At 42.5% G+C, this 22694-nt stretch overlaps 2 protein-coding genes and 1 long non-coding RNA gene across 4 annotated transcripts in view; 1 reads left to right on the forward strand and 2 right to left on the reverse strand.

Moving 5' to 3' along the window:
* Positions 1-2531, reverse strand: part of Vti1b (vesicle transport through interaction with t-SNAREs 1B) — a 22564-nt gene extending 20033 nt beyond the window's left edge. The window contains exon 1 of the mRNA XM_008852159.3: positions 2286-2531. Within this exon, the coding sequence (XP_008850381.1) occupies positions 2286-2400 (115 nt within the window). The 5' untranslated portion in view covers positions 2401-2531. The remainder of the gene's footprint in view (positions 1-2285) is intronic.
* Positions 2532-2593: 62 nt separating this feature from the next.
* Positions 2594-5144, forward strand: LOC103749296. Its single transcript, XR_607934.3, has 3 exons — positions 2594-2725; positions 3866-3946; positions 4939-5144. It is a non-coding gene; the product is annotated as an uncharacterized LOC103749296 (long non-coding RNA).
* The window catches only part of Rdh11 (retinol dehydrogenase 11), a 27049-nt gene continuing 7354 nt past the window's right edge, over positions 3000-22694 (reverse strand). The window contains exons 4-8 of one of the 2 annotated variants that reach the window (XM_029555577.1): positions 21708-21812; positions 19517-19726; positions 15826-16015; positions 6692-6793; positions 3000-3027 (exon numbers count right to left, since the gene is read on the reverse strand). In XM_029555577.1, coding sequence (XP_029411437.1) covers positions 3015-3027; positions 6692-6793; positions 15826-16015; positions 19517-19726; positions 21708-21812 — 620 coding nt within the window. In that variant the 3' untranslated portion in view covers positions 3000-3014. Of the gene's footprint in view, positions 3028-5862; positions 6480-6691; positions 6794-15825; positions 16016-19516; positions 19727-21707; positions 21813-22694 lie in introns of those variants that run through there. The other variant, XM_008852163.3, reaches the window with a different exon arrangement.

A 22694-nucleotide genomic window follows, 5' to 3' on the forward strand; every position in this document is an offset into this window, starting at 1 on the left:
GCACTATGCATGCCTAATGCTGTCATGTGTGAGGCACCAACCACTTCCTTTGATAAATGGAGTGGCACCATCTCTAGGCCATGGAGTAAGATGACAGAAGGCTTTGAAAAACAGCTAGGAAAAGCCCAACTCAATGTTCTACCAAGGTAGAAAGCCTCCATTCTCTATGGAGACTTGAATTACTAGCTTTAGAATAACTAAGCAGTACTGGCTTATTAGATTATAGAAATAACTTCAATTTCAACCAAGATCTTTAAAACAAGATTAATTTGCTTTTGGAGACCCACTGTGCCATTTCTATGATCTACAGGTTCTATTTGTAGATTTAACAATTTACTTGATCTCACACCATGCAAGAGAATAAAGTTCCGCTCCTCTAAACCTGTTTCCTCATCTGTAAGTGGATGCAACAGTGCTGACTTCATAGTGATACTTGAAAGGATTAAAGAAAATAATACACTTAGCAAGTGCCAGACATAAAGTTTCAATAACTAGAAACTATCACTGTTTTTCAAAGTAAATCTGTACACCTATGAGAAAAACAAAATTCATCACAGTATTAAGAATTGGAGCAATTAAAATCCTGTACTCTTGCGAGTAGTGTTTACCTCCCTGCCTCATATGATATTGTAAAATTTTTTTTCCTGGCTCTCAAAATATGGGGTCTCAGAGTTCTCAAGATGGCTCAGCTAATAAAGATGATCGCCACAGCCTGATGACCTGTCTTTCTCTAACCCACATGGTGGAAAGAGAATACATGCTCTCCTCTGATCTCCAAACAATGCTCCTCTCCCAGAGAAACAAACACAAAAACTGGAATCTTGGTTATAGATACTGACATTTAAGTGAATTAAAATGGAACTTTCAATAATTTTAACATATTCATGAAGACAAATGGAAGTGACTTTGGGTACCACAAAACCAAAACTAGAAATAATGACTGTTAAGCACTTAACATATTAATTAGGTAAGAAATTATACCACTCTGAGCTTCTGGAGAAATATCCAGATGGTATAAAGCCAAGGCTAGAAATTATGGCTGTAAGTGCTGAATGCTATAAATGGATTAATAATCATCATACATGGTAAAACATACACAGCCCCAAAAAACCTTAAAATAGGATGCATGTGACAGCTAACCTTCAAAGGCCAAGAGAGAATATTTGGGGAAATAAGTACCTCTTTTGGGTATGTATGTCAATTTTTAATTTTCTTAGATTTTTAAAATTTTATGTGTATGAGTGTTTCACCTGCATACATGTTAAGTGCACCACATACATACAATGCCCAGGGAGGACAGAAGAAGGCATCAGCTCTTCTGGAACTGGAGGTACAGGTATTTGTGAGTGACCGGAGATGGGTGCTGAGAATGGAACTTGGTCCTCTGTAAGAGCAACCAGTGCTCTTAATTGTAGCGCCATCTCTCCAGCTTCTCATATTAATAAGTTCTTAATAAATGTTTTTAATGACAGAAAATATTTTGTCAGGATATAGAAGTTATACATTACGATCTCTGATCTACAAATGCCCTTGACGGTCACATCTACAATCCAAACAAGTCTGCTTCTCATAAATTCATTCGCTCAATTAGCCAGGTGAGAAAACGTACAAATTAAACTCTTTCCCTAATAAACTCTTTCCCTAATTTCTCATATCCACCAGTCTCAGGAATTTCTGGCTCAGAACCACCTGTTGAATTGAATGCTCTCTCTTCAGAACTCGGTGCTACCCAATCACCAGCTGAAGCTAACCCAGTCCCTTACATTCATTCTCACATCCTCTACCCAGCTACCACAGCCTTGTTTCTAAAATGAAGTCCACATTATTCAGTTGCTTATGTTCCTTACTGATTTTCCCTGTTAAATCAAAAAGTCTTAATGTGATATTTAAGTTCTTCTTCAAAGGACTTCCTGTATCTCCTTCTACTTTCTCACCTAGATGCTAAACTCTACATACAGCTAGAAATATTTATTTTTCATTATTTCTTTCCACCACTCTGCCTAGCAAATTACCATTAGATTCCAAAACCCCAAAGTTATGATTTAAAAAAAAAATCGTTTTGAAACCCCTAGGCAGAAAATAAGAATCCCGGGGGGAGAATCCCCAAGAGACGACACCCTGACGCCTATCCCCGAGCGCCCCAAGTGGCAGCAGGAGCCCGGGGCTCAGGCCGAGGGGGGCGTTGTCTGAGATAGGAAGCAGGGGTCCGGGTCTGCGGAAGCACCCGGCTGAGTTCTCCAAGACAGGTCCCCCGTCCTGTCCCCCACCCCCTCCCTCCGCCTCACCGGTCCCCGCTGTCCCCAGTAGCCGCTCGGGCACCCCTCGTAAGTCTTCTAGGAGGCTGCGGAAGATCTCGTGCAGTTTCTCGAAATGCTCCGAGGAGGCGGCGGAGGTGGCCATGGCGCACACTGCACGTAAGCGGCTACTGCGGAGACCACGGGCGCTGGGCCCACTCCAGCGCAGCTCAGCCGCCCAGTCCCGAAGCCATCACCGCTACCGCCGCCGGGAACCAGGCGCTTCCGGGGTCGAGGGCGGGGTCCTCCGAGCCGGAACGCCCACCCTCGGCCGTCACCCGGGGAGCGCCGGGCGCGGAGCCTGACGTAAAGTCGGGGCGGGCTCGCCGCCCCGAGACTCCTGAAAAAACGGCGCCGCGCTGGGGAGAGTGACTGTCAGCGACCCTGGAACTAGCGGGCCCGGGCAGGGGGAGGTGCCACTGCAAGGATCGGTGAGGACACAGGGACAGGCACCAGCCGCCTCATCCTGCAGTGGGCAGGCGCTGCAGTGCATGCTGGGGATTGTAGTTTGAGGATGCTTCAATGAGGGAAATGTCGGGCGACCTGGTGGTTCGGTAAGGCTTGTGCCTAGACTTCATCCTCGCTGTCATCGGATTTCTTTTTGCTTCGTAATTAAACGTTCGATTCCAGCCCTGGATAGATAGGCGAGCAGGGTCCTCCCGGTCCTCGGATGGTAGAGCACGTCTTTTGGGGAGATCAAGTGACCAGGGTCACGTGCTTTCAGAAGAGGCTCCTGGGTAGGGTGGAATATGCTCACAGCTTTTAGCTGCCCGGACGGTTTAATGCATCAAGCTGCATCATATATTCGTTCACAACAGGCTTGTTAAGCACAGGCATCGCACAAGGACCTGTCATGTTGAACAGATTTAGTCTGCCCTTGGGTAATTTATGGTCTGATGTGGAAGGTAGACCCAGCTTCACCACGTCTAATCTGCCATTAAATGTAACAAATCAGCAATTATGAAGTCCTTTCTTGTCTCTCATGGTGGGCTTAATAAATTGCTATGTGAACTGATTACAAAGTTTGAATAGAGTCCATTCTCAAATGTTTACTTGGGAACCCAATATCCAAACTGTCTACATGAAAAGGTGTTTATAGGGCAGAGGGTGTAGATGATGGGTACACTTACCTAGCACGAGCAAGGCCCTACATTGTCTCTCCCAGGGTGAAGGAGGGGGAGGAGCTCCCAGTTAATGTTTTGGTGATTTTTATCTTTGGGACCTGATTTTTACTAGCTCTAATTCACTGACCATTGATTCAACAAATAAATTCCTTGAGCTAAATACGCCCTGCACAGAAACGACAAAGTCTGGGTAATTATTAGGAGCAGCATTAAGTATTGAAATGTTTCTTAAAAAAGATTTTTAAATTATGTGTATATATGTGTGTCTGTACATGTGTGAGTGCAGGTGCCTAAAAGAGGGCATTGGATCCACTGGCGCTGGAATTACAGGCAGTTGTGAGCAGTCCCACAAGGGTGCTGGGAACCCAACTAGGGTCCTCTGCAAGAGCAGTAGATCTTCACCCATGAACCATCTCTCCAACCCTAAGTCTTCTATTTCTGTCACAGAAATAAAAAGGAGGTACAAAAAGAGAGCCTGTCATGACCAAGAAATGTAGAAAATGTGATCTTTGGACAATGCCATAGGAGGTAAGTAGGAGACAGATGATTGGTCAAATGATCACAATCCAAATTAATGACATGTGACTTGCAATTGTACTGTAAAGATTCCAAGATGAATTCATCCTTTGGAATGAGAAATAATTGCATAAATATAATAATGTGGATTTTCTGGGCTTTTTTTTTTTTTTTTTTTTTTTTGAGACAGGTCTCCCTATTGCCCCAGCTGGCCTGGAGCTCACTATGTAGACCAGGCTGGCCTCGAACTCACAAAGATCTGCCTGCCTCTGCCTCCCGAGTACTGGAACTAAAGATATGTGCCACCATGCATGGCTATAATGTAGGTTTTTTGAACTACAATTTTTTTTTTATTATTTTTATGTGTATATGTGTATTGCCTGAATGTAGGTAAGTGCACCCAGGTCGTGCAGTGCCTGCAGAGGTCAGAAGAGGCTGTCAGATCCCCTGGGACTGGAGTTACAGACAGTTGTTAGCTGCCATGTGGGTGCTGGGATACAAACCCCAGTCTTCTGCAAGAACAGCCAGTGTTCTTAACCGCTGAGCCATCTCTCCAGCCCTTGAACTACAATTATTAAAACTTTTGTTTAATGTTCAGTTATAATCTGGAACTAAAAACATAATAGAAAAGAACTTTTATTATTGACAATTCAATATAAATTAAGTAAAATATTAATTCAGTTATTCACTGTTATCAAAAGTTTTCCAGTTTCCCCCAAATTATCATTTTTAATACATAGCCAAAGCTATGTATTAAACAAAACAAGCCAAGCAAGATTATTAATTTACAAATATAAGGAAAGATTGTGGTCCTATAATTCTTTCCTATCCCAATTAAAATATAATTGTCAACCCAAGAAAACACCAAACCGTCTTAGAATAACATCCTCCAAACAGATAGGAACGTTAGAAAGTCCTTTCTTTGCCTGCACTGTTTTTGATAAAAGCTCCCCAAATAAAATAGAATTTTAATAAAATGACATTACCTTTCCTTTCTTTTGCAGTTCTAGGGATCAAACATGCCAGGTGGCTGCACACATGTCAGGAAAGCACTCTACCATTGAGCCACCCCCCCACCCCACCCCGGTTCCAAAACTGACATCTTAATCTTGTTAAGATAATGTAAGGAAGTACTCTAAAAGATTATGAAATTGACTGTAATTATCAGCATCAGTCCTTAGGATAAATTTTCTAAATAAAGACTTGGGTTTTGTTTTAATATTTTATTTTATTTTTTTATTTTATGTGTATATGTGTATGCCTACATGTAGCTAAGTGCACTTGTGTCGTGCAATGCCCACGGAGGACAGAATGGTTGTTGGACCCCCTGGAACTGGAGTTAGAGTTGTTAGCTGCCATATGGGTGCTGGGATTTGAACCCGGGTCTTCTGCAAAAACAGCCAGTGTTCTTAACTGCTGAGCCATCTCTCCCGCCCCTAAGACTTAGATTTTTTTTGGGGGGGGGGGATCTTTTTGAGACAGGGTGTCCCTGTAGCCCCAGCTGTCCTGGCACTCACTATGTAGACCAGGCTGGCCTTAAACTCACAGAGATCTGCCTGCCTCTGCCTACCAGGTGCTGGGATTAAAGGCATGCGCCACCATGCCTGGCTCCGAAGACTTAGTTTTTAATTCTTGTTCTTTGAGCTTTTTCCTGCCACACTGATTGGTGGTTAAGACAGTGTGCCTTATTGGTCTTGCTAACTTGGGGTACACCTCCTTAATTCTATAGCACATTGCTGCCTTTCAGTTGTTTTTAGATCCTGAACTAATCCCTTCATACCATGCATTATCTCCCAGGATTCTTTTCCTTAAAAAAAAAAAAAAAATTTCCCCACTGCATATGTGCTTCTTGGTGACTGATTATAACACATACAGAGTCTACTTATCCCTTTGCAACTATACTCATTATATCAAAGACACCTCACTGGTTTGTTCCATCTCTGGTTATTTATTTGCATTACCATCCAATTTCATACTTTTCCTTTGTGGGTGTTGTGAATTTTGTGAGAATATTCCCAATTGCATAAATACACCAGAAGACACACAAAGACAGACACAATGATAATGAAAATGCCTTTCCTTTCCTCTTCTGGTTTCCTAAAAGAAACTAAGGCACAAGAAAGAGGTCTCTATGGATCTGGGGTCAGTAACTGAAGCCAGGTGGCCTGTTTTCACCTCCTTACTGGTCTGAGAAACAGGAAATTGAGTTTAGCTTTATTTTTATTTCTACCCTCCTTGAAATTCCATAAACTTCTTAGAAAAAGGAAGCTGTCTCAACCTCAATAACTTCAGACAGATTCAGCGAAGAGTTTCCTACAAGAATCCAGATGTTAGGGCAACAAAGGCATGTGCCAGGTCACTGTGACTCCTGGGGTTCAGCTGAGGTTGCAATGATGCTCTTCAGGTAAAGGCTGGTTGGCTGGGAGAAAGGGCATTTAGTCTACATTCCCAAATACCAACCCTTCCAGGGCTTCCATTCTTCTAGGCAGGAGCAGGTTTCCAAAGGAAAATATGAATGTGAGGGTCATCTTATCCAGTGGTATTGCTAGAGACATCAGCAGGAACAGGAACAAAGTAAGTCTGGATAAACAAGGTATTTAGAGGAATCTGGCAGTGTACTCAAATTTAACTGGATGGATACCAGGCAGGCAAGGCTAAAAGGTTCTGTTCTCTTTGTGCTCAAGGTTTTGGCCACTTTGAAGAAGAATACTGCATTGTCTACTCCAAACTTCATTGAGTTCAAACGTCACCACTTACCAATCCACAGGGAGTCCCAGCAGGTGACAGCTGATGTCCCACAGCCGCCTTGCTACTGTCTCATTACGAGCTTGGGCAGAGACCCAAGCCAATTGGCAGTCACTGGAAAGAAAACACAGAAGCTTGAAACAGAGGGTTAAGAATGGAATTTGCTCTCTACCTGGGATAAGGAATATGACAGAAAAAAACAACTGAAGGCTCACATGGCCCCTAGGTACTTCACAGGGCCAGTGGCGCACGCGCGCGAGAGAGAAAGAGAGAGAGAGAGAGAGAGAGAGAGAGAGAGAGAGAGAGAGAGAGAGAGAGGATTCTCTATGTTGGCCAGTTACTCATGATCCTTCTGTCTCTGACTCTAATACTAGGATTATAGGCCCTTGCCACTGAATCCAGCTCATTCTCCAATCATTTCCCCAAGAAAATATTTACATGTTCTCACTGTAACACCTCTAATCAGAATGTTTTGTCTGCTACATAATGTGCATCATTTGGTCTTTATAGTCCCCTATATACATATTTAATATCAGTGTCTGTATGACACATGTGCAGGTCCATCTTCAAATAAGCCCACAAAGTCTACCCTAAAGGGCCTTGGACAGTGTCAAGCAGCTGAGATTTACACGGGTTGCAGAAGACATTGTTACATGAGAAAGGGTTGTAGCTCAGTGGTAGAACACTGTCTGGTATGCTTGAAGCCCTGTCACGTGGAGGCAGGGTAGGGGAGAATAGAAAGTACAAAAGTAAGTAAAAAGAGGCTCAATTCATCCTTTTATAAGGAAGCCACGTCCACTATACCAAACTCACTCCCATAATAATGGTAATAATACTGTATGACCTCTTGAAGGTCCCAACTCTCAACATGGTTGTGTTGGGGGTTAAGTTTCCCACACACTAGGGGGAAACATTCAAGCCAGAAAAAGGTATTTCAGATGTCTTCTCTTCATTGCTCTAATTCTGCAGGAGGGGTACCCAAACTCTGTGCCACTGAGAGTATTTTCTCAAGGACAATTCCCATTTTATATTCTCTGTATCTAGTACATTTTCTGTGTATATGTGTGTGTGTATATACATGTTTGTGTATATATGTGCACGTGTGTGCAGGTGCATGTACACATGTGTATGGAGGCCAGAAATTGACAGTAGGTGTCTTCCCAATTACTCCCCACCTTTCTTGGGGGACAGAGTCTATCACTGAACCTGGAGCTACCATTTCAGCTAGACCTCCTGGCATGCAAGCCCCAAGGATCTTCCTGTCTTCACCTCTCAAGTGCTGGGACAGCAGGTGCATACCACCATTGCCTGTTTTTTGTTTTTTTGGTATTTTTGAGATGGATCTCCCTGTAGCCCCAGATGGTCTGGAACTCACTGTGTAGACCAGGCTGGCCTTGAACTGACTTAAATCCACCTGCCTCTGCCTCCCAAGTGCTGGGACTAATGGCGTGCACCACCATGCCTGGCTACCTGGTTTTTATATATGTGCTGAGGATTGAACTCAGATCCTCATATGAACTGTGCAGGTCACATGAGGGTTGTTAGCTAGAAATGCTGGTGGAACAGGAACAAAACCAGTTTGGACTAACATAACGTAGTTACTGGCTGAGCCACCTTTATAGCTCCACTAGTGCATACTAGTACCAGGGTTCTCCTTATCCTTTGTCCCTGCTTTGTCCTCTAGGGCACTAGTTCTCTATCAGGGGTAATATGCTGTTGTAGCTACTACCACAACTAGTGGTAGTGGGGTTCTACTGCTATCTAATGGGTGGAAGGCAGAGCTGTCGCTCAACATTTTACTATGCACAGAGCAGTCTTTCAGAAGAAAGAATTATCTGGTCTCAAAGGACAAGTGTCACAGCTGAGAGACTGCTTTAGGCTCAAACCTCATTTGCAGTGAGAAAGGACTCCTCAGAGGACCACTAACCTCCCTATGGCACCAGGTGCCAGCAACTCTGTCCTCATCGCTACAGCTACAGGGGATTGAAGCTCTTACCCAGCAAGAGTTTCTCTCCAGATCCTTTTCATGAACAGGTTTAAATAAAATCAGAAGTTCTTTCAACCTGCAGGGTTGGGAGGGATCAAAGCAAGCCCAGTATCTACATCAGCCATTTATTCTGATGAACTCTACTAGCTGGGTAAGCACTGGGTTATTGTGAATAGTCTGGCTGTTTAGAAGTTTTAGATTTTTTTCAAGCTGGGTACAGTAGCTCATGCCTATAATCCCAGCACATGGGAAGTAGAGGCAGGAGAATCAGGAGCTCAAGGTCATTCTCTGCTATATACTGAGTTTAAGGATAGCCAGGGATACATAGTGAGACTGTAACAGAAACAAAACAATAAAAAAAATGAAACAAACCTTTAACACTGTGTCCCTAAGATATTGCAACTTAAAAGTGATGGACTAGCAGCAAGAATGTCACCTGGGAGCCTGCCGCTTCTCAGGCCTTATGCCTGACATATGGCATAATCCCTTGTGGGTAAGGTCCAGGAATCTACTTTCAACTAGTTCCCCAGATGATTCTTCAGCATGCTAAAGCTAAAGAAACAGCACCGAAAAACATCTTCACACATGGGCTGGTGAGATAGCTCAGCAGAAAAAGGCACTTGCTGCCATGCCCAAGGACCTGAGTTCAATCCCCAGGACCCACATGGGGAAAGGAAAGGACTGACTCCCACAAGTTGTCCTCTGACCTCCATATGCACACTATGACACGTGTGTCCACACATATACACACATACACAAAAACAAACAAATAAATAAATGTAAAAATCTTCACACATTTATAAAACCAGCCTTTTTTTTTTGTCTTTTTGAGACAGGGACTCCCTGTAGCCCCAGCTGTCCTGGAACTCACTGTGTAGACCAGGCTGGCCTTGAACTCGCAGAGATCCGCCTGCCTCTGCCTCCCGAGTCCTGGGATTAAAGATTAAAGGTGTGCACTACCACGCCCGTCTATAAAACCAGCCTTTTAAGTAGGGAACTTCTGTTTTTGAAAATGAAAAAGCATTATGAGCACATCTGGCCTTTCTGAGGAAAAGGGCTGTCATGGAGAACAACTTTCTGGAAATGTCTGGCTTCTGTTAACCATTCTCTACTGCACTGTGTCTTGTCCCCTTCTCAAGGTCATAATGAAGAGCAAATGACACAATGGATATGGAAGTACTTTGAAAGCTACAATGTGCTATAAAAATTATTCAAATACCATAGTAAGTGCTACTTACTGTGCTTAGGGCATCGGCATGGTCACGGTGTAGATAATTCCAATCAGATTTTGGGAAGAGTTAATACAGGCAAAAGCCTGGCTAATGTCAAAAAGTAATTTGCTACAAAGTTATAGTAATCAAGATAATGTTACTGGCTTAATAAGGATGACATAAATGAATAGAACAGAAAGGTGCAGGTGCAAACCACTATATTTCTGACAATTGATTACTGATAAGGTTACTACTATGGATTGAATTATGTTCTAAAATGTTAAAGCTTTAACATCCAAGGTGACTATATTTGGCAATAGGGCTTCTAAGGAGATAAGTAGGGTTCAACAAAGTCATAAGGGTGGAGCCCAATGCAGTAAGATGGGCATGGCATTCCTTTAAGAAAGAGATAAAAGGAACATGTGCAGGAGGAATGACCATGTGAGGACACAGCAGGTACCATCTGCAAGTCAAGAAGAAAGCCCTCATCAGGAGCCAACCCTGTTAACCCTGCTTTCTGAGAACTACCAGTCTCTTCCTTCTTCTGGCCTCCACAGGCATCTGCACACATGTGTACATACATACACACAGGCACACACACACATGCATAAATAAAAATAAAAAATAAATCTTAAAAGTATTCATGCTTCTCACAGAGAATAAGAGGGAACCTCTATACCCAAGGCTCATGGAACATAGTGGAACAGGGGGTACAGAGGATACTAATATATCTCTCAATTCTCATCAGGAAAGTTTCCTCATGCAACAGAGGGCGATGCACACAGAAGGCCACAACTGGCCAAAGTGTAGAGAATAAGAGACTGGAGTACATGGCCTTGGATAGGATTCCTATATTAAACCTCACCTGTCCATGGCTCAGGGAACACAAGAGGGGATGGAAAGATTGTAAGAGTCAGGGTTGGTGCATGATCATAAGGAAAGTCTTCCAGGTGGCTGGGAATTTGCTCATATATACTTACAGCAGTGGTGTCAGCATGCACAAGACCCATGCAAACTCAACCCAGACAAAAATCCAACACAGAACTGGAGACATAGGTAAGAAACCCCAACCTTAGCCAGGGAACTGGTGGCAGCTAATTACTGTTGGGTGAGGGAGAGTTGATATTTTCTGTTGTTGTTTGTTTGTTTGAGACCGGGTATCCATGTAGCCCCAGCTGTCCTGGAATTCACTATGTAGACCAGGCTGGCCTTGAACTCACAGAGATCCGCCTGCTTCTGCCTCCCAAGTGCTGGCATCACCGCCAGGTGAGAGTTGATCTTCTTTAAGGGAGTGACTTAGATAGGCTGACTAGACTCCAGTGGATGAACTCACACCAAGGGACATCTGCATACAGATAAACTTTAACATTACAGACCTTAACATACATAACAGAATGCATGAAATCTGGTGGGGGGGCTATGGGGAGGTGCAGATGAGGGAGTGTGTCTATGATTAGGATGTATCATATGAAACACAAAAATTTAATAAAATTATACATTGAAAAAAAAAATTCTTATCACAAAAAAAGTAGGGGCTGGAGAGAAGGCTCAGTATTAAAAGCATTGGCTGTTCTTGCAGAGGACCCAGGTTCATTCCTAGCACCCATATGGTGGATAACAACCATCTGCAATTCTAGTTCCAGGGGATCTGATGTCCTCTTCTGACTTCTTTGGGTACTGCATGGCACAGGTGCACATACATGCAAGCAAAACACTCATATGCATAAGATAAAATTTTAAAAAACATAATTAAAAAGTGTTTGTGCTGCTGGGCATAGTGGTACATGCCTTTAATCCCAGCACTTTGGAGGCAAAGGTAGGTGGAGCTCTGTTAGTTTGAAGCTAGCCTGGTCTACATAGTGAGTTCCAGGCCAGTTGGAGTTACAGGGAGACCCTGTCTCAAAAAGACCAAAAACAAAACAAAACACAAAGTGTGCTTCAAAGGATACCATTAAAAATGTGAGGGGCATGGTGGTGCACATCTTTAATTGCAGCACTCGGGAGGCAGAGGCAGGCAGGTCTCTGCAAGTTCAAGGCCAGCCTGGTCTACATAATGAGTTCCAGGACAGCTGGGGCTACAGGGAGACCCTGTCTCAAAAAGACCAAAAAAAAAAAAAGTGAGATTGCTGCATGCATCTCTAATCAGTATATATCTGATTATTACTAGTCATGGTCAGTTGCACTCAGATCCTTGGAACCTGTGTATGGGTATAAAGTCATCGGGTAGATTTCAATGGTAATGTTTATCACCTCTACTAATTAACATGCTTCCTCCTCAAATATAACTCATTTTTTAAATTTGTTGATTTTTTTGTGTGTATATCACACTGAACATCCCAAACAATCTTATTCATCTATACACCCACTTCCCAGATGGCACCCTCCCATAGCATCCCCCCCCACTAGAGACTTTATCCTCTGGTATCCCTGCTACTGTCTGCTGTGTTGTCGGCACCCCCAGCCATTCCCCACTACTTGTCCATCTGGTGAATCTAGTGAGCCTATCTAGAGGGCTTTATTTTAGGAAGGTCAGCTGTTCCTCATCTACCAGCAATCAGTTGTCAACATTCCTTTAGATAAGATTGGGGTCCATTCATTTTCCCAGTTTTATGCTGGGTTACAGCAAAAACAATGAGTCTTTCTGTAGGAAACAGTATATTTTAAAATGAAATGGAGATATTTTATAAAGGTTAAAAAAATCATATAATTTTATGTCTTACAGGGCTTATACTGAGTTCAATATTGTATAACTGTATTAATTCAACTGTGAACCTAAAAATTTTATAACCATGTCTGAAAGAACTGTATCTTTGCTCTGGAAATTGTTATTGAGTATGTTAAAGCTGTAATGAAATGCTTCTTCTAAAAAAATTTTTAATTAAAAAAAATTAAACAATAAAAAATAGTGTGAGATTGGGGCTGGAAAGATGGTTCAGTGGTTAAGAGCACTGGCTGCTCTTGTAGAGAACCTGGGTTTGGTTCCCAATACCCATATGGCAGCTAACAACCATCTGTAACTCTAGCTCTAGGGGATCTGACACCCTCTCCTGGCCTCCAAGGGCATAAATAAATCTAAATAAATAACTAAATAAAAATGTGAAATGACATCCCACAGAATATGGAAATGCATTTGTAAGTCATATATCTGATAAGGGATTTGTATCTAGACTATAAAGATCTCTTAGAACTAAATAATAAAAAACTTAATTTAGGGCTGGAGAGATGACTCAGCGGTTAAGAACACTGACTGTTCTTACAGAACACCCAGATTCGAATCCCAGCACCCACATGGCAGCTAACAACTGTCCATAACTCCAGTTCCAGGGGATCCGACAGTCACTTCTGTCCTCTGCAGCTACTGCATGATATGGGTGCACTTACCTACATACAGGCAATACATGCACACACATAAAATTAAAATAATAAATAAAATATATTTTTTAAAAAAGACAATTTAAAACTTGGCGAAGGATTTGAAAAGACATTTCTTTAACAGAGATGTCCAAATGGACAAACACATGCTCAATAGCATCATTAGCAGGAAAATGAAGATGTGAAACTACTTCATACACTCCAGGATGGCTAAAACCAAAAGGATGGATGGACATCAAGGGTCTAGAATGTAGAGAAACCAAACCTCTATATGTCTGCCATTGGAAAATAAAATGGTACAGCCACTTTGGAAAAGCTTGTTATTTCCTCAATCAGAGCTACTAGATGACTCAGAAATTCCACTACAACCAGAGGGATGTCCACATTAAAATCTCTGCATGAGCCGGGTGTGGTGGCACATGGCTTTAATCCCAGCACTAAGAAGGCAGAGGCAGGAGGATCTCTTTGAGTTCAAGGCCAGCCTGCTCTATATAGGGAGCTCCAGGCCAGCCAGCACTACAAAGTGAGACCCTGTCTCAAAAACAAATAAAATTTCTACCTGTATCAGGTGTGGTGATGCACACCTGTAACTTAAGCATTTAGTTGCCAGAGGAAGGAGGATTGCTATGAGTTCCAGGCCAGCCTGGAATACATAATGAGTTCCAGGCTAACTTGGGCTAAAGAGTAAGACCCTGTTTCAAAAACCCAAACCAAAACAAACAAAACCAAAATATTCTATATGAATGTTCATAGCAGCATTGTTCAAATAGTCAGAAAGCAGACACCCATATGCCCCTCTATTGATGAATGCATTTTTAAAAAGTATGTTTATTTTATGTATGGTGGTATGTCCATACAATGAAATATTCTTTGCAATAAAAAGTAATTAAAGAGTGACATATGATTTGGCATGGATGAAATTTGGTGAAAGAAAGTATTTATGACTCCATTGAAATGAAACATCCAGAACAGGCAAATCCTCCGAGATCGAAAATAGATTACTAGAAAGAGGCAGAGAGGGCAGCCAGTGTAAAAGTCCCAAGGCTTCTAGCAAAACAGACTTTTATGTTTATCTCAAGATAGTGATTTACACGATTGCTGTTTATCTTCAAAATTAAGTAAAATTAAGATCTAAGGCCTGAGAAAAGTTTTTCAAGAGTCAATTACCTAGCCAGGTGTGGTGGTACACTCCTTTAATCCTAGCACTTGGGAGGCAGAGGACAGCCTGGGCTACATAGAGAGTTCCAGGCCAGCTGGTGCTACAGGGAGACCCTGTCTCAAAAAGACAAACAACAACAACAAAAAAAACCAACAACAACTATATAAAGCTTTTGTAGTTTATATACTTCTTCAATATCAGACCCATATTTCCATATTTCCAACTATCTGCCACACATTTCTATTTGTATAGCATATAAATATCACACACTGGACAGGTATAGTGCTTAGTTTATTATACAATGCAAAACTCTTGCTTCAACTGAATATCCACTTTACTTTTTTAAAGATTTATTTTTATTATTGTAAATTATGTGTATGTGTCTATGTATGTGCACATCAGTGCAGGTGTCCACAGAAGCTAGAGGTGTTGGAGCCCCTGGAGCTGGAGTTACAGCTGGTTGTGAGTTGCTTGATGTGGATGCTAGGAACAAAACTGGGGTCCTCTCTACCCTCACACACAAAAACATGAACACAACATGTCAAAAGACCAAAAATAGGAAAGGGGATGTAGCTCAGTGATAGAACAATTGCCTTAGCATTGCAAGAGGCCTTAGGGTCCATGCCCAGCACTGGAAAAAAAATAAAGTAAGCAAAACAAAATAAGGGACTCTATTGGAATCATTTCAGTCTTGAAGACAAGAGAGAAACACAGATTCAAATTCCTTTAATGTTAAAAAAAAAAAAGTCAGAAAGTCAGAGTCTAAAAAGAAAACAGGATTGACATTTAAAAGAGAAAAGATAAAGAGCAGAAACAGAAAATATAATTATTAGTATAAAAGATAGCACTAAAAAAAAAAAAATCAAACCTCAAAAGTATTACAAAAAATGTGAACTGGTCAAATTCCCTTCTTAAAAGATAAAAGCTTAGAATCAAAAGACAAAAACTATTTTAGGCAATGTAATTTTTTTTTTTTGTCTTTTGAGATAGGGTTTCCCTGTAGCCATAGCTGGCCTGGATTCACTATGGAGACCAAGCTGAATGCACAGAGATCCACCTACCTCTGCCTCCCAAGTGCTGGGATTAAAGGCATGGGACACCCTGCCCAGCACAGACAATATAATTTTTATACTAAAAAAAAAAGAGTATAGTGTACCAGATAAATCCAAGTTATTTCCTTTAGGCAATAAAACTTCATTTTCAAGCCAGACATGGTGGCGCACGCCTTTAATCTCAGCACTCAAGAGGCAGAGGCAGGCGGAGGTCTGTGAGTTCAAGGCCAGCCTAGTCTACATAGTGAGTAGTGAGTTCCGGGACAGCTGGGGCTACAGGGAGACCCTGTCTCAAAAAGACCAAAAAAAAAAAAAAAAAAAACCAAAAAAAAAACTTCATTTTTAAAGACAGATACTTTTCATACCTGAAATGGCTGCCATTTAGACTCTCGAGGCCTTCTGTTAAGGAACAGTACAGGCTGGTCTGGGCTCCTTGCTGAGGAGTCTTGATGAAGAAGGCGAAAAGCTGCCACATCCATCTCATAAACAATGAGTACCGAACCAGTTCAGAATTGACTGTGCCAGGGTGGACAGAATATGTCGTCACTCCAGAGCCTGGTATGGGCAGGTGCCATGTACAGAGGGGAGATAGGAATTGATTTTACACAATAGCCAAAGACAGCAAAGGAGGTAAAGAAACATGTTACCTCCACAGATAACCCCCCCACCCCCCCATACTCTTAGAGACATCACAAGCACTATCACTGTCATTTACACCTCACTTTCACAACTCAGAAGCTAGGGTTCAGAGAGGCTTTTCTCTGCTCCAATACAGCAGAACCAGGACTCAGCCTCTCAGCAGCTCTTTATGGTGCTGGCCATCCCCCTCCCTCCTTCTTAGGCTTCTTTCCCACTGGCTTCCATAAGCCCAGGCCTCTCAGTGTTGATCCTCTAGGTACCTTGCTACATTTCTGGATGTCCTCATTCATCGTTTCTACCCAAACAGCAAATCTTGGACTTCTCATAGCTCATTGAATTCTCTTTTTACAATTCTATGATGTCACTTAAAAAAAAATTTTATTTACTATTTTTTATTTTTTCTATGTGTGTGAGTGTATTGCCTGCATGTAGGTAAGTACACCCATGTCGTGCAATCCCCTTGGAGGACAGAAGAGACTGTCGGATCCCCTGGAACTTGAGTTACGGACAGTTGTTAGCTGCCATGTGGGTGCTGGGATTCGAACCTGGGTCTTCTGCAAGAACAGTGTTCTTAACCACTGAGCCATCTCTCCAGCCCTCACATTTTTGAATCTATGCCCCCAAACTGCTCATTTGAATTCTAAACTGACTTTGAGAGCCAACACAAGGAGGAGGTAAAGAGCATGGGCCCGGAGGCCAGACTATGACCTTGGACAGGCTCATTACACTGGTGCCACACATGGTTGTTCTGTGGATAGGTTCCTACATGTGAAAAAGCTTAGAATGATGCCTGGCACTTTTGCAAACATGCTCTTTTGGGTCACCAATCCTTTATTGGAAACCTTGAAGACAAAAATGACTCAAATTCCTTATTTCAGAAAAGTAATATGGAGCATGTGCTGTCTATTATCGAGTCTCCCTAGTATAGGTAAGACTTTATTGCCAAATGAATTTGATGGCAAACTTGTGGAAAAAGCCTTTATGGATTTGACAGCTGCAGACAACATACTGTGGGGCTGGTATTACTACCAGCTACCCAGTCTACATCCTAGAAGACCCACAGTAATGCAGGCTCAGAGACTAACAGAGACTTCTATCAGCCCAAACCTGATTCATGCTGTGCTCAGAAGCCAGTCTTCACAGTTCCTCACCATACATATGCACAGCAGGCCCTGTGGTTTTCACTTCCTATATATTGCTCAGGGTGATGACTCCTCCATCTCTACCACCCTAGTTCAAGCTATCTTCATTTTCCACCTCAACTACTAAAATAGCCTGTGGCATCCACATCTACTTATTCCTAAAAGGCTTCAATTTAAAAAGGTATCTACTGTTTTAGAATAAACATTAACATCTCTTCTGCAGTGTCTAAAGATGTGGCCTCTACCCACCTTTCAGTCTCATTCCAGCCTCTATGGTAACCATCATAGCTGCCTCCTTCTCAGCCCAGATATTCATGTATTCTCTTCTATCTGCCTAGAATGTTCCTCAGCCTCCCTCCTCCCTCCACACCTGTCTAATTTCTAATCTTCCTTCAGGATTCAGTTTGCAATTTCTTTCCCCAGAGAAATCCTCCTGAACTCTCAGACTGAATAAGGTTCCCCCAAATCCATGATACAGGCCCTTGGACTTCTCCTTTGTTTGTTTTGTTTTATTGTTTGTTTGGTTTTAGTCTCTTTTTTTTCTGTCTTTTTGAGATAGGGTCTCCCTGTAGCCCCAGCTGACCTGGAACTCACTATGTAGGCCAGGCTGGCCTTGAACTCGCAGAGATCCGCCTGCCTCTGCCTCCCGGAGTGCTGGGACCACAGGCATGCGCCACCATGCCCCACCGGTTTTTGTCTTTTTGAGACAGGGTCTCCCTGTAGCCCCAGCTGGCCTAGAATGCTCTGTAGACCAGGCTGGCCTCAAACTGACAGAGATCCGCCTGCCTCTACCTCCCAACTACTGGGATTAAAGGTGTGCACCACCACGCCTGGCTGACCTTCTCCTTTGTAACAGAATCATAATTATAATGAAAGTAAAAAAAAATGTAATAGTATTAATGTCAGGGAAGTGGATAAACAAGCTAAAATACAACTCTACTATGAAATATAACACAGCCAACAAAATGAGTGGGGGTAGATTTGGATGCATTGCATGGAAAGATCACCAAGATCTTGTTAGACCTGTAGATCCCAGTTTCCATGACTGGAAAGGGCACAATCAGTTGCTGACAGTGATACTTGAAGGGGAAAAAGTGTATGTGCAGCGTGTGGGGGGTGGGGGGATGAATGGAGGCTTCTGCTTTTAATTCTACATACTTCTAAACTAACTATTTGAACATCTTGTAGTTTTATTCATATATAATTAGACTGATTTTACGTGTGGCAGTTATACAAATATTTGTTAATCTCTTTCTCCCCCATTAGCTGTAAACCAAATGAAGGAAGAGCCTGTACCTGTCTTGTCCTTTACCTCATCCCCAACCCTCTAACTAGGGGATGGGGTGCATGTCTGTGGGATGGTTGAATGAATCTTCTCTTACACTGATACCCTGCTATTTCCTACTTAATCCTCACAACCCTCAGGGCTGCCTCACTGGTCTATACTCTGCTTTTACCTACTCAAACTGGATGCATCTCTCCACCTCCAGGCCATCTTAGTAGTTCTCACCATTACTTCTCCTCACTCATCCTGAGGTGATAAAGGATATCTTGCCCTGGGCACAGACTGGGCATTTGGTCAGAGATGACCACCAGTTTTGCATCTGTCTGTGTGGTTTAATGACCCTGTTTCAATAGTTGGACTCTAGCATCTGATTCCTGAGCTTGTATTCTGCCTGACTCAATTCCTAAGCATTGCCCATCCTAGATTCTCCTTTTCTTTATTGGAAATCCACAGCAGACAATGCTAAGGACCTCTCCTCTGTGACTACAGAATTCCAATCTCAAGTATACTTTCCCTCTCATTTGACCTTTTGCTATTAGAAAGATGCCCCTCCTCCTGCCTGCCAATCTGAGTACATGCTTCATCCCAATGGCTGCACTAAGTGCTGTTTCAGGTCCCTTTTTACTTGGTATCACTATGAGCGAAAAATCCCGCTCACTTATAAGGACTGAATGAATGATCACAATAACCTATGAAGCAATCCTCATTTTACAAAGGAGGAACTAAATCTTGAAAAGCTCAGTAACTTGCTGCAGGTCACACAGATAGTAAGCAGTAAAGCCACACCTTCACATTCAAGTCAGAATTTCCCTGTCTGCAGTCAGCTATCTCCAATATTCAGTGTGGGCTGCTTACTAAAATCATACTAAATTATGCTCATGAAAGCAGATCTTGTCCAGGTGATGGGCTCTGGAAAACAGTTCTTACTCTGTGGCTTTTAGCGATTTTCCCCTGACTCCTGTCTGTTACACAGATTTCTCCCACACTCACCTTTCAACCTCCTGGCCAGTTCCCGAGTAAACAGAATGTTGGCTAATTTGCTATGACAATAAGCTAGACCTGCAATGTAGAATTTCTCGCCTTGCAGGTTTTGGAAATAGATTCTTCCCAGGTGATGTGCCAAAGAAGACACATTGACTATCCTTGATGGGGCCGATTCTTTTAGTGTCTCTAGTAGCAGATGAGTCAAGAGGAAGTGGCCTGTTGAGAAAAAAATAGGATTAACAGAGTTCACCACTGAGGTGGGGATAAGAGGTTTAGTGGTGAGCAGGGTTCAGCTACAGGAGATAGAGAACTCAGGAATAATGCCCTCAACTTTTCACTATCAATTAGAGAACAAGTTCAGAGGAGATTTAAGAAAATAGAAATAGCCAAAGGCACAAGATATCTTGATATTATAAGCAGGTCTGTGCTATGGATGTGAAGTCCTGACTCATTTCAACAGAAGTTAACATCAGTTCTTAAGAGTGGAGAATGATACACACCTTTAACCTTAGCACTCAGGAGACTGAGGCAGAAGATCATAAGTTAGAAGTCAGTCTGAGGTACATAGCAAGACCCTGTTCCCAAATAAACAAACATAAAAAGAGTAGGTGGCTTCTACCTGATGCTGGCCATAAGAATACAGGGCTGGAGAGATGGTTCAGTGGTTAAGAGAACTGGCTGCTCCTGCAGAGAACCTGGGTTTGACTGCCAGCACCCACATGGTGGCTAACAATGGTCCATAACTCCAGTTCTAGGGGAATCCAATGCCCTCTTCTGATCTCCTGGGGCACTGCATGACACAGGTGCACTTACACAAATAAAAAATAATTTTAAAAAGTTTAAAAAGAAAGCAGTACAACCCTCAGTTCAATTGAGGTGTTCAAATATGCCCTGAGGCAAATCAAATCTGAGTCACAGATTTTAAAAGTAGGCAGAGAGCCCAGAGTAGTGGTGCTGGTAGTCCTAGTACTCAGGAAGCAGAGGCAGGAGGATCTCTATGAATTTGAGGTCAGCCTGGTCTACATATCAAGTTCCAGGCGAGCCAGGGCTATATAGTGAGACCCTGTCTCAAAAAAAAAAAAAACAAGAAAAAAACCCCAAAACAAAAGAGAAAAACTCCCCAAACCCCAACAAAACAAATACACACTTACACACACATGCACACGCACAAAGTCAGCAAAGGAGCTAGAGTGATGGCTCAGTAGTTAAAAGTGCTTGCTGTCTTCCAGAGAACATGGTTCCCAGCACCCATGCCAGATGGCTTACAACCACCTGTAACTTTCTAACTCCAAGGACTCTGATGTCCTCTTCTGGGCTCCACAGGTACCTGTACAAACATGGCACACACACACACATATTTAAGCTGGGCATGGTGGTGGACACCTTTAATCCTAGCACTCAGGAGGCAAAGGCAGGCAGATCTCTGTGAGATCAAGGCCAGTCTGGCCTACATAGCAAGTTCCAGATCAGCTGGGGCTACAGGGAGACCCGTTTTCAAAACTAAATAAATAGGGGCTGGAGACATGGCTCAGCAGTTAAGAACACTGGTTGTTCTTGCAGAAGACCTGGATTTGAATCCCAGCACCCACATGGCAGCTAACAACTGTCCGTAACTCCAGTGCCAGGGGATCCAATGGTCTCTTCTGACCTTCGCGGGCATTGCACGACATGGGTGCACTTACCTACATGCAGGCAATACACGCATACACATAAAATAAAAAATAAAATAAAATAAATAAATGAATGAATGAATAAATAATCTTTTGTTCTTAGTAGGCAGAGGCTAGAGAGATGATTTAGTAGTTAAGTATACTTGCTGCTCTTCCAGAGAACCAGATTTTGGTTCCCAGCATCCATATCAGGCAGCTAACAACTGACTGTAACTCCAACTCCAGGGAATCCAGTGCCCTCTTCTGGCCTCCATGGGCACTCCACATATGTGGCATATATACAGATACACACACACATACACACAAATAAAAAAGTAAAAATAAATCTTTAAAGCCAAAATTAGAACCTGGAGCAAGCCTCAGGTCTAGCTCTGAGCATTTAGGTAGCTCTCAGCTATTTATTATTCATGCATAGTCAGTCATGGCCCTGAGCTCCAATGATGCCACAGAAAAGTCTCAGGATGACTCTTAAGTTTTCTGAGAGCTTTAGATTCCCTCTTGCTGTGTAACGAGGTCAGTCTTCTTACCCAAGTGGTTGACTCCAATGTGCATCTCAAAGCCATCTGCTGTCTTAGTGTAGGGGCACATCATCACTCCTGCGTTGTTGACTAGAATGTGGAGGTGTTTCTCCTCTGCAGGAAAGAGAAAACAGCCTGTGGAAATGGCTGGCTACAGTTTTTACATCTCAGAAACCTGCCTCCACAACCCAGGCCTAAGAATGAGAGTGGGGATGTTAAGAGTTTAACCTTTTCTCCATTTCCCCTTCAGTTGCTTTGTATTTTGGGTTTTTTTTTTTGTTTTGTTTTGTTTTTTTGAGGCTCAAATTGAATCTCACCTACTTTTACAAGGCAAAATTCTGTTGTATGTCACTAAATGGTTCATTCCAAGATTCCCAGAAGCTTTTTACTCACTGTTTGAGGGAAGTGTTTCATCCACCTCTCCCAGTAGAAAGACTTCCCAAGTTGAATGAAAAGGTTCCAAAGCCAGAGGAAAAAGGATGTTATGAAAGCAGCCATGCCCCTGAGATTTTGGTTCACGAAGAAACCTGCTAACTCTCTTGGAGTTCATTTGCTTATGTGGTTTCTAATTCATGACTGTAAACTCAAAGCAATGGACGTTGTTTTCCTTGAGAGGCCTAGATCTCTGGGCCATGGTGGGGCAGGGTATGCCTGAAGAGTGCTCTTGGATTTGCTTTGAAAGTAAGATACCATAGTGGGCATTTTTATTGTTGTTGTTTTTTGTTTTGTGGTTGTTATTTTGTTTTGTTCTGAGACAGGGTCATATTGTGTAGCCCTGGCTGACCTGGAACTTGCTATGAGGCCAGGCTGGTCTTGAACTCACAGCGATCCACCTGCCCCTGCCTCTTGGGCGCTGGGACCAAAGGTGTGCACCACGACATCTGGCCTAGTACCACAGGCTTTTTTTTTTATTTTTTAATTTATTTTTATTTAATAACCACATGATTAGAAGAAGCATTTCATTACAGCTTTAACATATTCAGTAACAATTTCCCC

This window comes from Nannospalax galili, unplaced genomic scaffold, assembly GCF_000622305.1.
Source record: "Nannospalax galili isolate Female #2095 unplaced genomic scaffold, S.galili_v1.0 scaffold285, whole genome shotgun sequence".
Classification (NCBI taxonomy): Eukaryota; Metazoa; Chordata; class Mammalia; order Rodentia; family Spalacidae; genus Nannospalax; species Nannospalax galili.